General features: G+C 47.7%; 1 protein-coding gene across 1 annotated transcript in view; it reads right to left on the bottom strand.

Annotated features, from left to right (window-relative positions):
• Window positions 1-250: 250 nt before the first annotated feature.
• The window catches only part of PABPC1L (poly(A) binding protein cytoplasmic 1 like), a 30202-nt gene continuing 15234 nt past the window's right edge, over window positions 251-15218 (bottom strand). The window contains exons 7-14 of the mRNA XM_035298692.2: window positions 15098-15193; window positions 9163-9429; window positions 7197-7287; window positions 6460-6588; window positions 4511-4617; window positions 2698-2791; window positions 923-1053; window positions 251-456 (exon numbers count right to left, since the gene is read on the bottom strand). Coding sequence (XP_035154583.1) covers window positions 388-456; window positions 923-1053; window positions 2698-2791; window positions 4511-4617; window positions 6460-6588; window positions 7197-7287; window positions 9163-9429; window positions 15098-15193 — 984 coding nt within the window. The 3' untranslated portion in view covers window positions 251-387. The remainder of the gene's footprint in view (window positions 457-922; window positions 1054-2697; window positions 2792-4510; window positions 4618-6459; window positions 6589-7196; window positions 7288-9162; window positions 9430-15097; window positions 15194-15218) is intronic.

The following is a 15218-nucleotide window of genomic DNA, read 5'->3' as shown; positions in this document are numbered from 1 at the left end:
GGATAAAAAGGTAAAAATACGTGTTTTTAAAGTATGGCAGATACCCGGTCTTCAATAAAGAAGGTGGTTTCATCCCAGCCAGGCCTTCAGGAAGGCAGAATGGAGCCAGGCAGGGTCCCAGGAAAGCCCAACCTATGCTGCATGAAGCCAGTCAGGGCAGCTGGCAAGAGGGCACCTCCTTCACCCTGCACCGTCATCTCCACCCCCCATTTTGATCACAGTTAACCATCTCTGATCTTCACAACTTCCTCCAGACTCCCTGGTACTTCAGAGAAAGCCAGGGACACAGCACGATTCTCTGTGTGTTTGTGAAAGTCAGTCCCTGCCTAGTTCCTTACAGCTTCTCCCAGGCTCAGCTGCTCCTGTCATCATTCCACCCACCTGGTTTCAATGCATGAACGCCTTCGGCTGCTCCACAGCCTGGTGTGCCTGCAGCACGGCCACTGCCTCGTCTATCTGTGGGACAGGAGTGGAAGGGGCTTAGTGCAGCTGTCCCAGCAGGTCCCAGAAGAGTCTTGACCTCCCCCTGGCTCAGCATCCTGGACACAGGATCCTCTGCCATCCACAGTATTTCTGTGGAAACTCCACCACTACTTGCAAGATTCCATGGCCCTGTCACCTTTGACACGGGTACACTGCTGGACAGCTGGAAAAATCCTAATCCTTACACTCAGTCAGAACACACTTCCTTGTACCAAAACCCTTCCTACGGAACAACACAGAATTAGTCCATGGAGGGGCTGAAGTAGCAAACCCTTACCTAAGGCCCCCTCCACTCTAAGATTCAGCAGGCCTTCAGGTATCAGCAAGAACACTTTATCTGGCCAAACAGCTGTCCACTAGCTCCACTAGGAGAGCCCTTGTCCTTAGTTTTCCTCCTGGCCCCTCAGGCTCCCTGCTACCCAGGCTGGCTCCTGCTTACCTTGGCATGGAGGGACTCTGGAGACTCCAGCATGAGCAACAGCTCCGAGTTGTCAATCTCCAGCAGCATGCCCGTGATCTTGCCAGCCAGCTGGGTGTGGACATCATGGATAAGGGGGTAGAGACGCTCCCCTGTGTGGAACACCCTCTAATGGTTCTTGCATCTGCCTGGCTCACACCCCAGCATCCCAGGGCTGGTATGGAGTGGAGCATTGAGGACATCTGGGTTCTCCCAGAACTGCTCCTCCTAGGCTGTGACATTTAACACCTGATCTTCTAACATCAGGTATTTCTAATGACAGGGCCTGCTTGGTATTGATGGTCAGCCCATCTCAGCAATGTGTGCAGGGCCCAGCCAGGATGGGGTGCCTTAAGTGGGGGTGGAAGGGGTCTTCCGTGAAGAAAGTGAAGATGTTTACTTTCTACTATTAACAAACTATTACTGACTACTACTAACAAAGCCTTCTATTTCCAGTAAGCTCATTTAAAATGTTTCCAGGTGAGGCCAGGTGCAGGTCATGCCTGTAATCCCAGCACTTTGGGAGGTTGAGGCAGGCAGATCACCTAAAGTCAGGAGTTTGAGACCAGCCTGGACAACATGGTGAAACCCCATCTCTACTAAAAATACAAAAATTAGCCAGGCATGGTGGCAGGTGCCTGTAATCCCAGCTATTCGGGAGGCTGAGGCGGGAGAATCACTTGAACCCAGGAGGTGGAGGTTGCAGCGAACCAAGATTGTGCCACTGCACTCCAGCCTGGGTGACAGAGCAATACTCCAGACAAAAAAGGAAAAAGAAATTTGGGGTGAGGAGAAAGGGTAATGTGGCAAAATCATAAGTAAGCTGAGGAAACAGTGGGGCAGTGGTAATGGGGGCCTGCAGTGAAGGGTCTGCTGGTGGCCATGCACTGAAGAACCTGCCAACCAGGAACAAGCTTGTGTCTACTTAGTGGCATTTTTATCAGGGTCAGCCATGGACACTAGGGATGGAGATGAATTGCACAAGGAATCCAGGATCTATGAGGAACATCATGTATTTACCAAACATACAGATTCCCCACCTCCCTGCAGTGGGCACTAGGAAACTGGTGAATGACAGTTTCTTCCCGTTCATGAGAGGTGTGAGGAACTTTTAACACCCACCTATGGGCCATTTCTCAGCAGAAATCCAAGACCATACCCCTACCCCTCTGTTCTGGGCCCTGATCTCCCCACATCTGGAGTGTCTCCCAGCCCCAAAGTCATAGGACAGCAGAGCTGGAATAAACCTCAGAACCATCCAGTCTGACCAGGGTTTTAAGACAAGAGAATAGGTGCCTAGAGAATAGAGGCAGCGCGGGACACGGTGGCTCAAGCCTGTAATCCCAGCGCTTTAGGAGGCCGAGGCGGGCAGATCATGAGTTTGAGACCAGCCTGGCCAACATGGTGAAACCCCATCTCTACTAAAAATACAAAAATTAGCTGGACGTGGTGGCACATGCCTGTAGTCCCAACTACTTAGGAAGCTGAGGCAGGAGAATTGCTTGAACCCGGGAGGCGGAGGTTTCAGTAAGCCAAGATCCTGCCACTGCTCTCCAGCCTGGTGACAGAGCAAGACTCCCATCTCAAAAAAAAAAAAAAGAATAGAGGCAGCTTGGCCACGTTCACTCAGTAGGTGGGTCAGTGACAAAGCTGGACTTTGATCTCACTTTGGACCTCCACTCAGGGTGTTTCCCAGCAGGCTAGCCAGCTCACAGCTCTCCTCTTCTTGCTCCAGAGTAGGAGAACCAGCCACTCACCAATCATCTGCTTTTGCTCATGCAGGGGTGCCGCAGCCAGCATGGACGCAGTCAGGGGCTCATGTCCCGGGATGTGCACAGCCGGCTCCTGGACCTGCATGATGCCGGGGACACATCCCTTACTCACCACGGACAGGCCTGTCCTCAAAACACTTACCCTGGCAAGTGAACACAAGGCCAGGGAGGCACTGGAGGAGGGGAACAGCGGGCAGGGTCAGGATGATCGGGTGGGGTGGAGAGTCCCTAACAAGGGTGAGGTGGATTAGAAGACAAAGTCATGCCTCTAGCTTAGGTGTTTCTTGTACTGCTATGAACTTATAAAGGTCCCTGATGTACAATGATAAATGAAAGCCCTGTGTTACCGATAACTTTGTGCCAAATAAAGCCCTTTTTATCAAGTAGCTTTATGGACACGTCCCCAGCATATTTCTCACCCTTTTGCATCATAGTAATTTTAAAGCATTTTTGGCCAGGTGCAGTGGCTCACACCTATCATCCTGGAACTTTGGAAAGCCAGAGTGGGAGGATTGCCTGAGGCCAGGAGTTTGAGATCAGCCTTGGCAACATAATGAGATCCCTGTCTCTACAAAAAATACACAAAATGAGCCAGACATAGTGTCACCCCCCTGTACTTGGAGGCTGGGGCGGCAGGATCACTTGAGCCTAGGAGTTCGAGGCTGCAGTGAGCTTTGATCACACCACTGCACTCCAACCTGGGTGACAGAGTGAGACCCTGTCAAAAAACAAAAGGCATTTTTTGCTGGTTAAAGACTTTTTTTTTTTTTTTTTTTGAGACAGAGTCTCACCCTGTCACCAGGCTAGAGTGCAGTGGCATGATCTTGGCTCACTGCAACCTCCGCCTCCCAGCTTCAAGTGATTCTCCTGCCTCAGCTTCCCAAGTAGCCAGGACTACAGGTAGCGCCGCCACTCCCAGCTAATTTTTGTATTTTTAGTAGAGACGGGGTTTCACTATGTTGGCCAGGATGGTCTCAATCTCTTGACCATGTGATCTGCCTGACTCGGCCTCCCAAAGTGCTGGGATTACAGGCGTAAGCCTCATTCATTCTGCAAGAAATAGTTCAAATTAGACACACTGCAGTTCTACACAGGATATGATAATGCTGAATTTTAGACCCTTTTCAGGGCAGGGAGATAAATATAGTCTTTGGTTATAGGTATTTTCTGTTTTGAAGATTAAGCACATCCCTTCAATAATCAGCATATTCTTTTTTTTTTTTTTGAGATGGAGTTTCGCTCTTGTTACCCAGGCTGGAGTGCAATGGCGCGATCTCGCCTCACCACAACCTCCGCCTCCTGGGTTCAGGCAATTCTCCTGCCTCAGCCTCCTGAGTAGCTGGGATTACAGGCACGTGCCACTATGCCCAGCTAATTTTTTGTATATTTAGTAGAGACGGGGGTTTCACCATTTTGACCAGGATGGTCTCGATCTCTTGACCTCGTGATCCACCCACCTCGGCCTCCCAAAATGCTGGGATTACAGGCTTGAGCCACCGTGCCCGGCCAATAATCAGCATATTCTTAGACTACCTATCCTTGCTGTTCATCACAAATACTGAGGAAGTCCAAATTAATTTTGGTAATAACCGAGGCAAAACAAATTGCAAAGAAAACATGATGCTGGCCCTCTTTCCCCTTCTCTCAGTAAGAGTGATCTCTTCTTGATTGTACACATTAATAAATGAAACTTTACAAACCAAGAAAAGAAAACAGCCAAGGCCTAACACTTTAGCCAAAGTTCTGAGCCAGGCATCCAGGAGCCCAGGCTAAGGGCAGGCAGCTGGGCCGAGCTTACCTGATCGGTGCTGTGTGCTGCTGAGGAACACTTGTATGGCAGGAGAGGCCGGCCTGGCGTACAGCATCCTACCCCACTGGGTCCTGTGGTCTGAGTACCAATGTTGGCTGCAAGAAAACATAAGCAGAATTTAAATAGCTACTATCCAAAAACAAAACAAAACCAAAACAGAAAATAAGAAGCGTTGACAAGACTGTGCACTGTTGTAGGAATATAAAACCATGTACCCACTACAGAAAAACAGTATAGGACTTCCTCAAAAAATTAAGCAGAATTGCCATGTCATCCAGCAATTTTACCTCTAGGTATACACCCAAAAGAATTGAAAGCATGGTTTCAAAGAGTTATTTGTACAACCATTTTCTTTTTATTTTCTGGTACAGAGTCTTACTCTGTCACCCAGGCTGTAGTGCAGTGGTGCGATCTCAGCTCACTGCTAGCTCTGCCTTCCAAGTCCAGTCAGTTCTCTTGCCTCAACCTACCAAGTAGCTGGGATTACAGGCACGCGCCACCATGTCTGGCTAATTTTTGTATTTTTAGTAGAGACAGCGTTTCACCATGTTGGCCAGGCTGGTCTCAAACTCCTGACCTCATGACCCACCGCCTCGGCCTCCCAAAGTGCTGGAATTACAGGCATGAGCCACAAGGCCCAGCCTGTACAACCATTTTTATAGCAGCATTATTCACAATACCCAAAGGGTAGAAGCAATCCAAATGTCCGTTGATATCTGAATAAGTAAAAATGATGTCTATACATACAAGGAAATATTTTTCAGCCTTAATCAGGGGATTCTGACACACGCTACGACATGGTTATATCTTGTGACATGTGAAATTAAAAAAAAAAAAAGCCAGCTACAAAAAGACAAATACTCTCTGATTCCACTTTCATGAGGTACCAAGAATAGTCAAATTCACAGAGACAAGTAAAATGGTAGCAGGAGGAGGAATGAGAAGTTATGGTTTAACAGGTACAGAATTTCAGCTCTGCAAGATGAGCAGGGTTTGGAGAGTGGACAGTGGTGATACTAAATAACAGTGTGAATGTACTTAATGCCATTGACCTGTACACTCAAAAAAGTTAAGTGGTAAATTTTGTTATATGAATTTTACCATGATTAAAAAGAAAGAAATAAGCAGGGGTGTCAGGGCCTGCAGGAACCTATGGCCAGGACTGAGTGTGCCTCATTCATGCAGAACCTCCAGTGCTGAGCTTGGGGCCAGCACACTGTGGATGTGAGAACTTTTGCAGAATGAAGGAACAGATATGCATGCCGTACAGCCAAAATCCATACCCTTGTTTATGGTTGCTGCGATATTTACCAGGCTTCAGGCCCAGTGTTAAGCCCTTGCATTCGTGATCTCATTAATCCTCAACAACAAGCCGGAGGTGGTGACTCACGCCTGTAATCCCAGCACTTTGATGGGAGGCCGAGGTGGGTGGCCTGACCTGAGGTCAGGAGTTTGAGACCAGCCTGGCCAACATGGTAAAACCCTGTCTCTACTGAAAATACAAAAATTAGCTAGGTATGGTGGTGCACACCTGTAGTCCCAGCTACTCGGGAGGCTGAGGCAGGAGAATCGCTTAGAACCCGGGAGGCGGAGGTTGCAGTGAACCAAGATCACTCCATTACACTCCGTCATGGGCAACTCGGTCTCAAAAAAAAAAAATTTAAAACATTTTTTTAAAAATCCTCAACAACAAAATGGGAACTATTTTTGTCCGCATTTTAAAGATTAGGTTATTGGATACAGTAGTTCAGCAAAGGGCCACAGAGTGAGTTGGCCCCAGGGACTGGAGGCCAAGCTAATTACCATGCTACAGGCAGTCTGCAAAGTCAGCCTTGCCCACCAAGAGGGCGTATGGCAAGGGCACCATGAAGGTTGGTCCTGACTCCCAGTGCCAACCTTGCCCCACCCCCATTCCCCTTGGCCCTACCCACACTCACCCACTCTCTGGGTGTGGGGCACCGTGCGTGGCACCTGGGTGGAGGCCTGCCTGACACTGCTGATGTGGGCCGGGGGGCACCGAGGCATCACTGGTGGCCGAACCATCGAGGCACCTGGAGGGTAGATAGCTTGTGGCATAGACACCACAGAGAGAGAAAAATTGGATGGAGTCAGGGGAATCATCAGGGTGGCACGCTGTGCCTGGAAGCTTCCACGGCCACCAAAAGAATGGGAAGGGAAACTAGAACATTCACAACAGAAATAGGAGTCAATTCACCTAGACCCAGAACTCCAGGAAGAGGGTGTAGAAATACGCAATTTCAAAGCCAGCTCATGTCTCCCCAGAGCCCCCAAATGCATAAGTACCATGATCAGACACCTTAGTCCCTTTAAGACAGTTTCAAGTGAGTGTACATTTCACTCTTATAGAGGAGGGCCTTTGCTCAACAAGATAGCCAGAGGAATTTCATTTTCTCAGCTTTGCAAGAATTTTCAGAGTCACAAATCAGAGGAGTCTGGCGATGACTGTTAGTAGCTAACTGCGTGTCTTTCATTGGCTCATGCCAGTGCTTGGTACTTTACACACATCTCATTCAGGCCCATGCTCAGAAGAGGAAACTGAGGCTCGGAGAAGTGAAGTCACCCACCCTGGGAAGTGGTTTCCCTGTGTTATGACTGCCTCACGGGGCCCAGGCCAATGGGCCAGTCTGAGAGTGGAAGGGGCCGGGTCACTCACAGGAAGGTCTAGGTGGCTGGGACGTCCACCTGGGGGCAGGCTGGGTGGGTGTCACTGGGCCACAGCCATAGTATGCAGCCTGGGCTGGAGGCTGCATGGGAGAAGAAGACCCAGGATGAGGGGCTTGGTGGCAGGGTCCGTGAGAAGCTACACCTCCTCAGGGACACCTCGGGGTGTTCCCTGGCAGGAAGACCACTGGCCCCTGCAGCAGACTGGTGAGTAAAACCTACAAGGCTGGAATGAAAGCTCCTTCCTCCCATCTCAGGATATCCATTAGCTCTGAATCCTCCAGGGCAAAGATCTTAGATTTCAATCTTGGCTCCTTGCCAGCTAGCCCACTGACCTGGATAAAAAGGGTAACATCTTACTCCAACTTGTGCCAGCTTAAGCAACTGCTAAAAGGAGAGGAATTTTCTCACCCTGGTGGCCATTAATGGATGACATCTTTCTACTTTCTTTAAACTCCACAAGGTCCTTTACCAAACCATGATCCTCAGAACATTAACATCCAGGGGAGATGTTAACAGGCATCCCATCTAAGCTGGGGGAATGCTACATAATCTGTGCCTGTTTTGGAGAGTCACAGATTAGGCATATTAGGGTAGTAGAATGTAGATATTAAAGAAACCTAGGGCCAGGCATGGTGGCTCATGCCTATAATCCCAGCACTTTGAGAGGCTGAGGAGGGCAGATCACTTGAGGTCAGGAGTTCAAGTCCAGCCTGGCCAACATGGCAAAACTCCATCTCTACTAAAATACAAAAAATTAGTCGAGTATGGTGGCACACACTTGTAATCCCAGCTACTCAGGAGGCTGAGGCACACGAATCACTTGAACCCAGAAGGTGGAGATTGCAGTGAACCGAGATGGCATCACAGCACTCCATTCTGGGCAACAGAGCAAGCAAGACTGTCTCCAAAACAAAAAAAAAATTAAATAAAAAAAATATATAGGGCAGGGCACACAGTGGCTCATTACTGTAATGCCAGCACTTTGGGAGGCCAAGGCAAGAGGATTGCTTCAGCCCAGGAGTTTGAGACCAGCCTGGGCAACATGGTGAGACCCCCTTCTTTAAAATAAACAACAAAAAAAATTAGCTGGGCATGGCGGCATGCACCTATAGTCCCAGCTACTCAGGAGGCTGAAGTGGGAGGATCACTCTAGCCCAGGAATTCAAGGCTGCAGTGAGTCATGGTCACACCATTGCTCCAGCCTGTGTGACACTGAGACCCTGTCTTAAAAAAAAAAAAGAAAATGTAGGGTTTTTTTGTTTTTGGAGACAGAGTTTCGCTCTTGTTACCCAGGCTGGAGTGCAATGGCGTGATCTCGGGATCTCAGCTCACCGCAACCTCCACCTCCTGGGTTCAGGCAATTCTCCTGCCTCAGCCTCCTGAGTAGCTGGGATTACAGGCACGCGCCACTATGCCCAGCTAATTTTTTGTATTTTTAGTAGAGACGGGGTTTCACCATGTTGACCAGGATGGTCTCGATCTCTTGACCTCGTGATCCACCCGCCTCGGCCTCCCAAAGTGATGGGATTACAGGCATGCGCCACTATGCCCAGCTAATTTTTTGTATTTTAGTAGAGATGGGGTTTCACCATGTTGACCAGGATGGTCTTGATCTCTTGACCTCGTGATCCACCCGCCTCAGCCTCCCAAAGTGCTGGGATTAAAGGCTTGAGCCACCGTGCCTGGCCAAAAATGTAGGTTTAATTTGCTTAATGCATCATTTCCCAAGCTTACTACATCATTGAGAGTCTTTTTTAGCACAACATTCATGAGCTTCTCTCAGACTGGAAAATGCCATTTGACTAACACTATCTCTCCCTTTTATGGAGGGGAAAACAAAGAACTCGGCAGAAGCAAGCTGGGAACTTCCATTCGCCTAGGAACGCTAGGCTTCACGCTCTGCCTGGCTGGGGCAGCGGGGAAGGCTGTGATGGGAGCTGTGGGCAGGCCATCACCTGGGGCACGGCAGGCAGGAAGTAGCTGGAAGGCTGCTGAAAGGAGCCCAAGAGGGGGTTGCTCAGGGTCCGCATGGTGGAGAGGCGCTGCATGTACTGGTTGGTCAAGATGGCCTTCCGCTCCTCTTTGCGCTGGGCCAGTGCCACATAGAGTGGCTTGGTGCCCACGATGCGCCCGTTCATCTCTGTCACGGCCTTTGTCGCCTCTTCTGGGGAAGAAAAACACACAAAGCCAAATCCCTTGCTGTGGCTACCCTCTGTCATCACCTAAAAGCAAGACAAGACAAGAGCTGCTGGGGAAAGGAAGGTTCCTGGGGCTGCACTGCCTCCCTCCTCCCCAGGGGCCAAGCCCAGAACTGGGCAGGCCCGAGAGAAAGCTGTGACTGAGAGCTGTAGCGTGCACCCCTGTTTACTGAGCGGGGATGGCGGGATATAGTATGTACCCCCATTTATTGAGCTGTGATAGAGGAAAGTAGTGTGCACCACCATTTACGGAGCTGTGTTCAAGGGATGCAGCGTGTACCCCCATTTACTGAACGGTAATGAAGAGATGCAGCGTGCACCCCCGTTTACTGAGCAGTAGTGAAGGGATGCAGCATGTGCCCCCATTTACTGAGCGGTAATGAAGAGATGTAGCATGTATCCCCATCTACTGAGGCCTGCTGCATGCCAGATACTTTACATGTCTTCACATCTCACATGTACAATCCTCCTGATGCAGGAGGCATCACAGCTCCTACTTTGCAGCTGGGATGAGAGAGATTCGAAAGAATGACTTGTCCAGAGTCACTCAGCCAGTTGTTCACACATCAGCCAGGACTCACCCCAACACACTGTTCTGGTAAGCTTCTATTGCCTCTGCTAAGTAAACCAAGTTCTTTAAGAATTTGGGAAAGAGGTTCTTAGCCTTTTTGTTAAAATAACCTTTTTATTTTGGAGTAACTTTAGATTTACAGAAAAAGTTACAAAAATATTACAGAGGGTTGCTGTCTTTTTTGTTTGTTTTTTGAGACAGAGTCTCACTCTGTCACCCAGGCTGGAGTGCAGTGGTATGATCTCGGCTAACTGTGACCTCAGCCTTCCAGGTTCAAATGATTCTCCTGCCTCAGCCCTCTGGGTAGATGGGACTACAGGCATGTGCCACCATACCCAGCTAATTTTTCTATTTTTAGTAGAGACAGGGTTTCACCATGTTGCCCAGGCTGGTCTTAACTCTTGACCTCAAATGATCCACCAGCCTCAGCCTCCCAAAGTGCTGGGATTACAGGTGTGAGCTACTGGGCCCGGCCTGCTGTGTATCTTTTACCCAGCTTCCCCCAATGTGAACATGGTACATTTTTCAAAAAGACAACACTGGTGCAACGCTATTAACTATTATACTATTAGCTCCTATTAGCTGCAATGCTATTAATCAAACTCCAGACTTCATTGGAATTTCACTCTTTTTTCCCCTAATATTAATTTTCTCTTCCAGGATCCAACCCACATGGCATTTAGGGTTTGTAACTTTTTTTCTTTTTTAAAGAGATGGAGTCTCACTCTGTCATCCAGGCTGGAGTGGAGTGGTACAATCATAGCTCACTGCAGCCTCAAACTCCTGGTCTCAAGGGATCCTCCTGCCTCAGCTTCCCAAGTAGTTAGGGCTACAGGTACATGCCACCACACCCAGCTAATTATTATTATTATTATTATTTTGAGTTTGTAGAGATCAGCTCTCACTATGTTGCCCAGGATGGTCTCAAGATATCCTCCTGCCTAGGTCTCCCAAGGTGCAGGGACTATAGGCAGGAGCCACTACACCTGGCCCTCGGTTTTTAACCTTTTTTAGGGTCAAGACACTGGCCTGGCTCCTATTAGAGCCTATGCTCTTTTTTCCCTTTTTTTTTTTTTTTTTTTTTTGAGTTAGGGTCTCACGCTGTCACCCAGGCTGGAGGGCAGTGGTGCAATCTCAGCTCACTGCATCCTTGACCTCCTGGGCTCAAGTGATCCTCTCACCTCAGCCTCCCAAGTAGCTGGGACTACAGGCACACACTACCATGCCTAGTTACTTTTGTTCATTTTTTGTAAAGATGAGGTCTCATTCTATTGTCCAGGCTGGGCTTGAACTCTTGGAGAGCCCATGCTCTTAATCAGTAATTTTCAAACTGTACTCTGCTATCCTTCGGTACTGGGGTCTTACTTAATCTGAGAGTCCATAGATCCCCCTCAGGGAGGTCAAAGATACAATTTAGGGGGTCTGTGAACCTGGATTGGGGAAAACTAACATCTTTATTTTCACATTAGCATTTCCTTCTATTATGAATATGGGCAACAACAAAAAGAAATCCTAGCAGTCTGAGTCATGCCTATGACTTTGTCGTGAGGAAAAAGAAAATATTTTCATATTACATTAATTACTGCTAATCTCAGCCAGGTGTGGTGGCTCACGCCTATAATCCCAGTACTTTGGGAGACTGAGGTGGGCAGATCACCTGAGGTCAGGAGTTCTAGACCAGCTTGGCCAACATAGTGAAACCCCATCTCGACTAAAAATATGCAAAAATCAGCTGGGAGTGGTGGTGGGCACCTGTAATCTCAGCTACTCAGGAGGTTGAGGCAGAACCCAGGTTCTTGAACCTGGGAGGCAGAGGTTGTAGTGAGTCAAGATCACACTACTGCACTCCAGCCTGGGTGACAGAGCAGGACTTCATCTCAAAAAAAGATAAAAATAAAAATAAAACAATAAAAGCACATACCACTGTCACTTTAGTATTTTCACCATTACATATTTTTCAGTATAATTTTTTGTAATTTAATTTCTATGAATTTTATTTTATGTATTTAAAAATATTCTTAGACCCAGGTTTGGTGGCTCATTCCTATTTTTGAAAAGCTGAAGTGGAAGAATTACTTGAGCCCAGGAATTTGAGACCAGCCTGGGCAATACAAAAAATTAGCCAGGCATACTGGAGCTCCTATAGTCTCAGCTACTTGGGAGGCTGAGGCAGGAGGATTGCTTGATGCCAGGAGTTGGAGGCTGCAGTAAGTTGTGATGGCACCACTGCATTCCAGCCTGGGCAACAGAGCGAGACCCTGTCTCAAAAAGGGTTTTTAAAAAATATTCTTAGAAGGGGTCCACAGCCTTCATCAAACAGCCAAAGGGCTGGGTGTGGTGGCTCATGCCTATAATCCCAGCACTTTGGGAGGCCGAGGTGGGTGGATCACCCGAGATCAGAAGTTCGAGACCAGCCTGAGCAACCCAGTGATATGCCATCTCTACTAAAAATACAAAAAATTAGCTTGGTGTGGTGGCAGGCACCTGTAATTCCAGCTACTCAGGAGGCTGAAGCAGGAGAATCTCTTGAACCCAGGAGGTGGAGGTTGCAGTGAGCCAAGATCACACCATTGCACTCCAGCCTGAGCAACAAGAGTGAAACTGTCTCAAAAAAAAAAAAAATATATATATATATATATTATTATATAAAAAATATATAATATATATATATATTTTTTTTTTTAAGAATTTCTGGTAGTAAGTAGTTAATAATGATAAAATTAGCAAAGCTAACACTTATGCAGAGCTTACCATGAACCTGATGGTGGTATAAGTATTTATATCCATTAATCCCTTTAATTTTTATAATCATTTTTTATATAAAACAAAATATAATCCAGATGCAGTGGCTCATGCCTATAATCCCAGCACTTTGGGAGGCTGAGGTGGGAGGACTGCTTGAGCTCAAGAGTTTGAGACAAGCCTGGGTAACATAGCAAGACCCTATCTCTACCAAAAATTGTTTTTAAAAAATCAGCTGGGCATGGTGGAACACACCTGTGGTCCCAGCTACTTGGGAGGCTCAGGTGAGAGGATCACTTGAGCCCAGGAGGTTGCAACGTGCCATGATCACACCACTGCACTCTAGTCTGGGCAACAGAAAAAGTACCCGTCTCTAATGAAAAATAATAATATACCAAAATATATACAATTTTATAAGATAGGACGGGCATAGTGGCTCACGCTTGTAATTTCAGCACTTTAGGTATGCCTTAACTCTAAGGAATCCAAATTTACACATTTCCTTTGTTCCAGAAGTACTCAAGAAGTCCGTCTCCTGAAACTGTATATAAGGTGTGTGATGAATAATTACAACAGTCACTATCTCACTACTTATTGAATGCAGATGCTCTGCATGCAGCCTCTTTAGTAGTTCTCAGGGCACCTCAAGAGGTGAGCAGTGTTGCTCCCATTTTATAGGTGGGTAAACAATGTCCAAAAAGCAAAGCCACTGGCCTCAGATTCTAGAGCTAGGTAATGGTAGGACTGGGGTTTACATTTAGGTCTGATTAAGTTTAAAATCCCAACTTTCAAGCATGTGATTACATCAAATGTGTATGCATTTGCTGGGAAAGAGGACCGATAGCTTTTGATGATGTTTAATCAAATTCACTGATGGCTAATTTACATGTGCCACAGGCTTCTCTCACATTTTTCAAAAGGCCCTTAACCTAAAAGACAATGTTTTTTTCCTCCAAACACAAGGCTCCGTGAAGGATGTTTAAAATTGGACTCAGTACCCAAAAGAGAACTTCTAGACCATTTCCTCAGAACCCAATCATCCCATCATTCAGGCGGGTCCCCCACCCTATCACCTGCACTGAGCTCTTTGGAAAATTCCTCATTCCCACCCTAGCTCCCTACCTCCTAACAGCCAAGTCAAACACTGCTGCTACTGCCACTTCTTCCAGGCAGCCCTCCCTCCTGTTCCACTGAGCTCCTGTAGCTCTGCCTCCCATACTATCCCCCATCTTATAATCCATTTGAGTTAGTGATGGGCTGACTTCCTCACTAGACCATAAGCTACTTGAAAGCAGGGATCACATTTGATGTGTTCCTGTTTCCCACAGAGCCTGGTAAAACAGCAGGTATATAAGTATAGAATGAGTAAACACTGGGTCATCTTAAAACCATCTGGGAGCTTCTCAAAAGAAAAATAAAGGCCAGGCACCGTGGCTCATGCCTGTAATCCCAGCACTTTGGGAGGCTGAGGCAGGTGGATCACCTGAGGTCAGTAGTGTGAGAGCAGCCTGGCCAACATGGCGAAACCCCGTCTCTACTAAAAATACAAAAACAAGCCAGGTGTGGTGGTGTGCACCTGTAGTCACAGCTACTTGGGAGGCTGAGGCAGGAGAATTGCTTGAACCTCGGAGGTGGAGGTTGCAGTGAGCCATGATCATGCCACTGCACTCCAGCCTGAGCAACAGAGTAAGACTCTGTCTCAAAAATAAATAAATAAATAATAAAAAGCTCAGAAGCCCAGGTCCTATGCCCTGGAGATCCACATTCCATCACTGACTCAGGGATATATATTTAAGAATTGCCCAGGGGGTTGTAATGAGAAGCCAGGGCCAAGAGCCATCCAACGAGTGCCAGTGTCCTCATCTATAAGAGGACACCTGCTGAAGCTCACAGAGCTGCTGAAAAGATGGGCCAGTTGTCACATCTCAGGGGTCTAACAGGGTTGGGCACAGAGTTGGTGCTCCAGAAATAGGGAAGAACAAATGAAGAATGACGGAGTCCAGCCCTCTCACTTTCCAGATGGGAAAACGGAGACCCAGGAGGATGACGTCACTGGCAGAACCCAGACAACAGAAGTCAATGGAAATACTAAGATGTGAATTTCTGGAATCTGGCATCCAGTAGGCACTCAATAAATGCCAAGGTTACAGTGAGCCCCAAGTCCAGCTGTGTGACTGGGACTATATTTCTACCCTCTTTCCCTCTAGCCCAGACAAGGCTGCAGATGGGCTATAAACTCCAATGGGATCAGCAGAGCCCCAGAAGGAGTACCCTCCTCAGAGACCTCTGCGCAAGAGGGAAGAGGGGCGGGGTTGTGGGAGGATGGTGGTGAGACAATGGAGGAAAACGCTGTCCCCCAGAGATGCCCCCAACCCTCACCTTCGCACTGGTAATCACTCCATAGGGAGAGAACTCTTTCCTCAGTTTGTCATCATCAATGGAGTCATCCAGGTTCTTCACGTACAAGTTCACGCCCTGGAGAGAAGGGAAGCTGTCGATA

The sequence above is a fragment of the Callithrix jacchus genome, chromosome 5 (genome assembly GCF_049354715.1).
Source record: "Callithrix jacchus isolate 240 chromosome 5, calJac240_pri, whole genome shotgun sequence".
In the NCBI taxonomy this organism is placed as follows: domain Eukaryota; kingdom Metazoa; phylum Chordata; class Mammalia; order Primates; family Cebidae; genus Callithrix; species Callithrix jacchus.
Note: the sequence above shows the minus strand (reverse complement) of the source record. Positions and strands in the feature narration are given on the sequence as shown.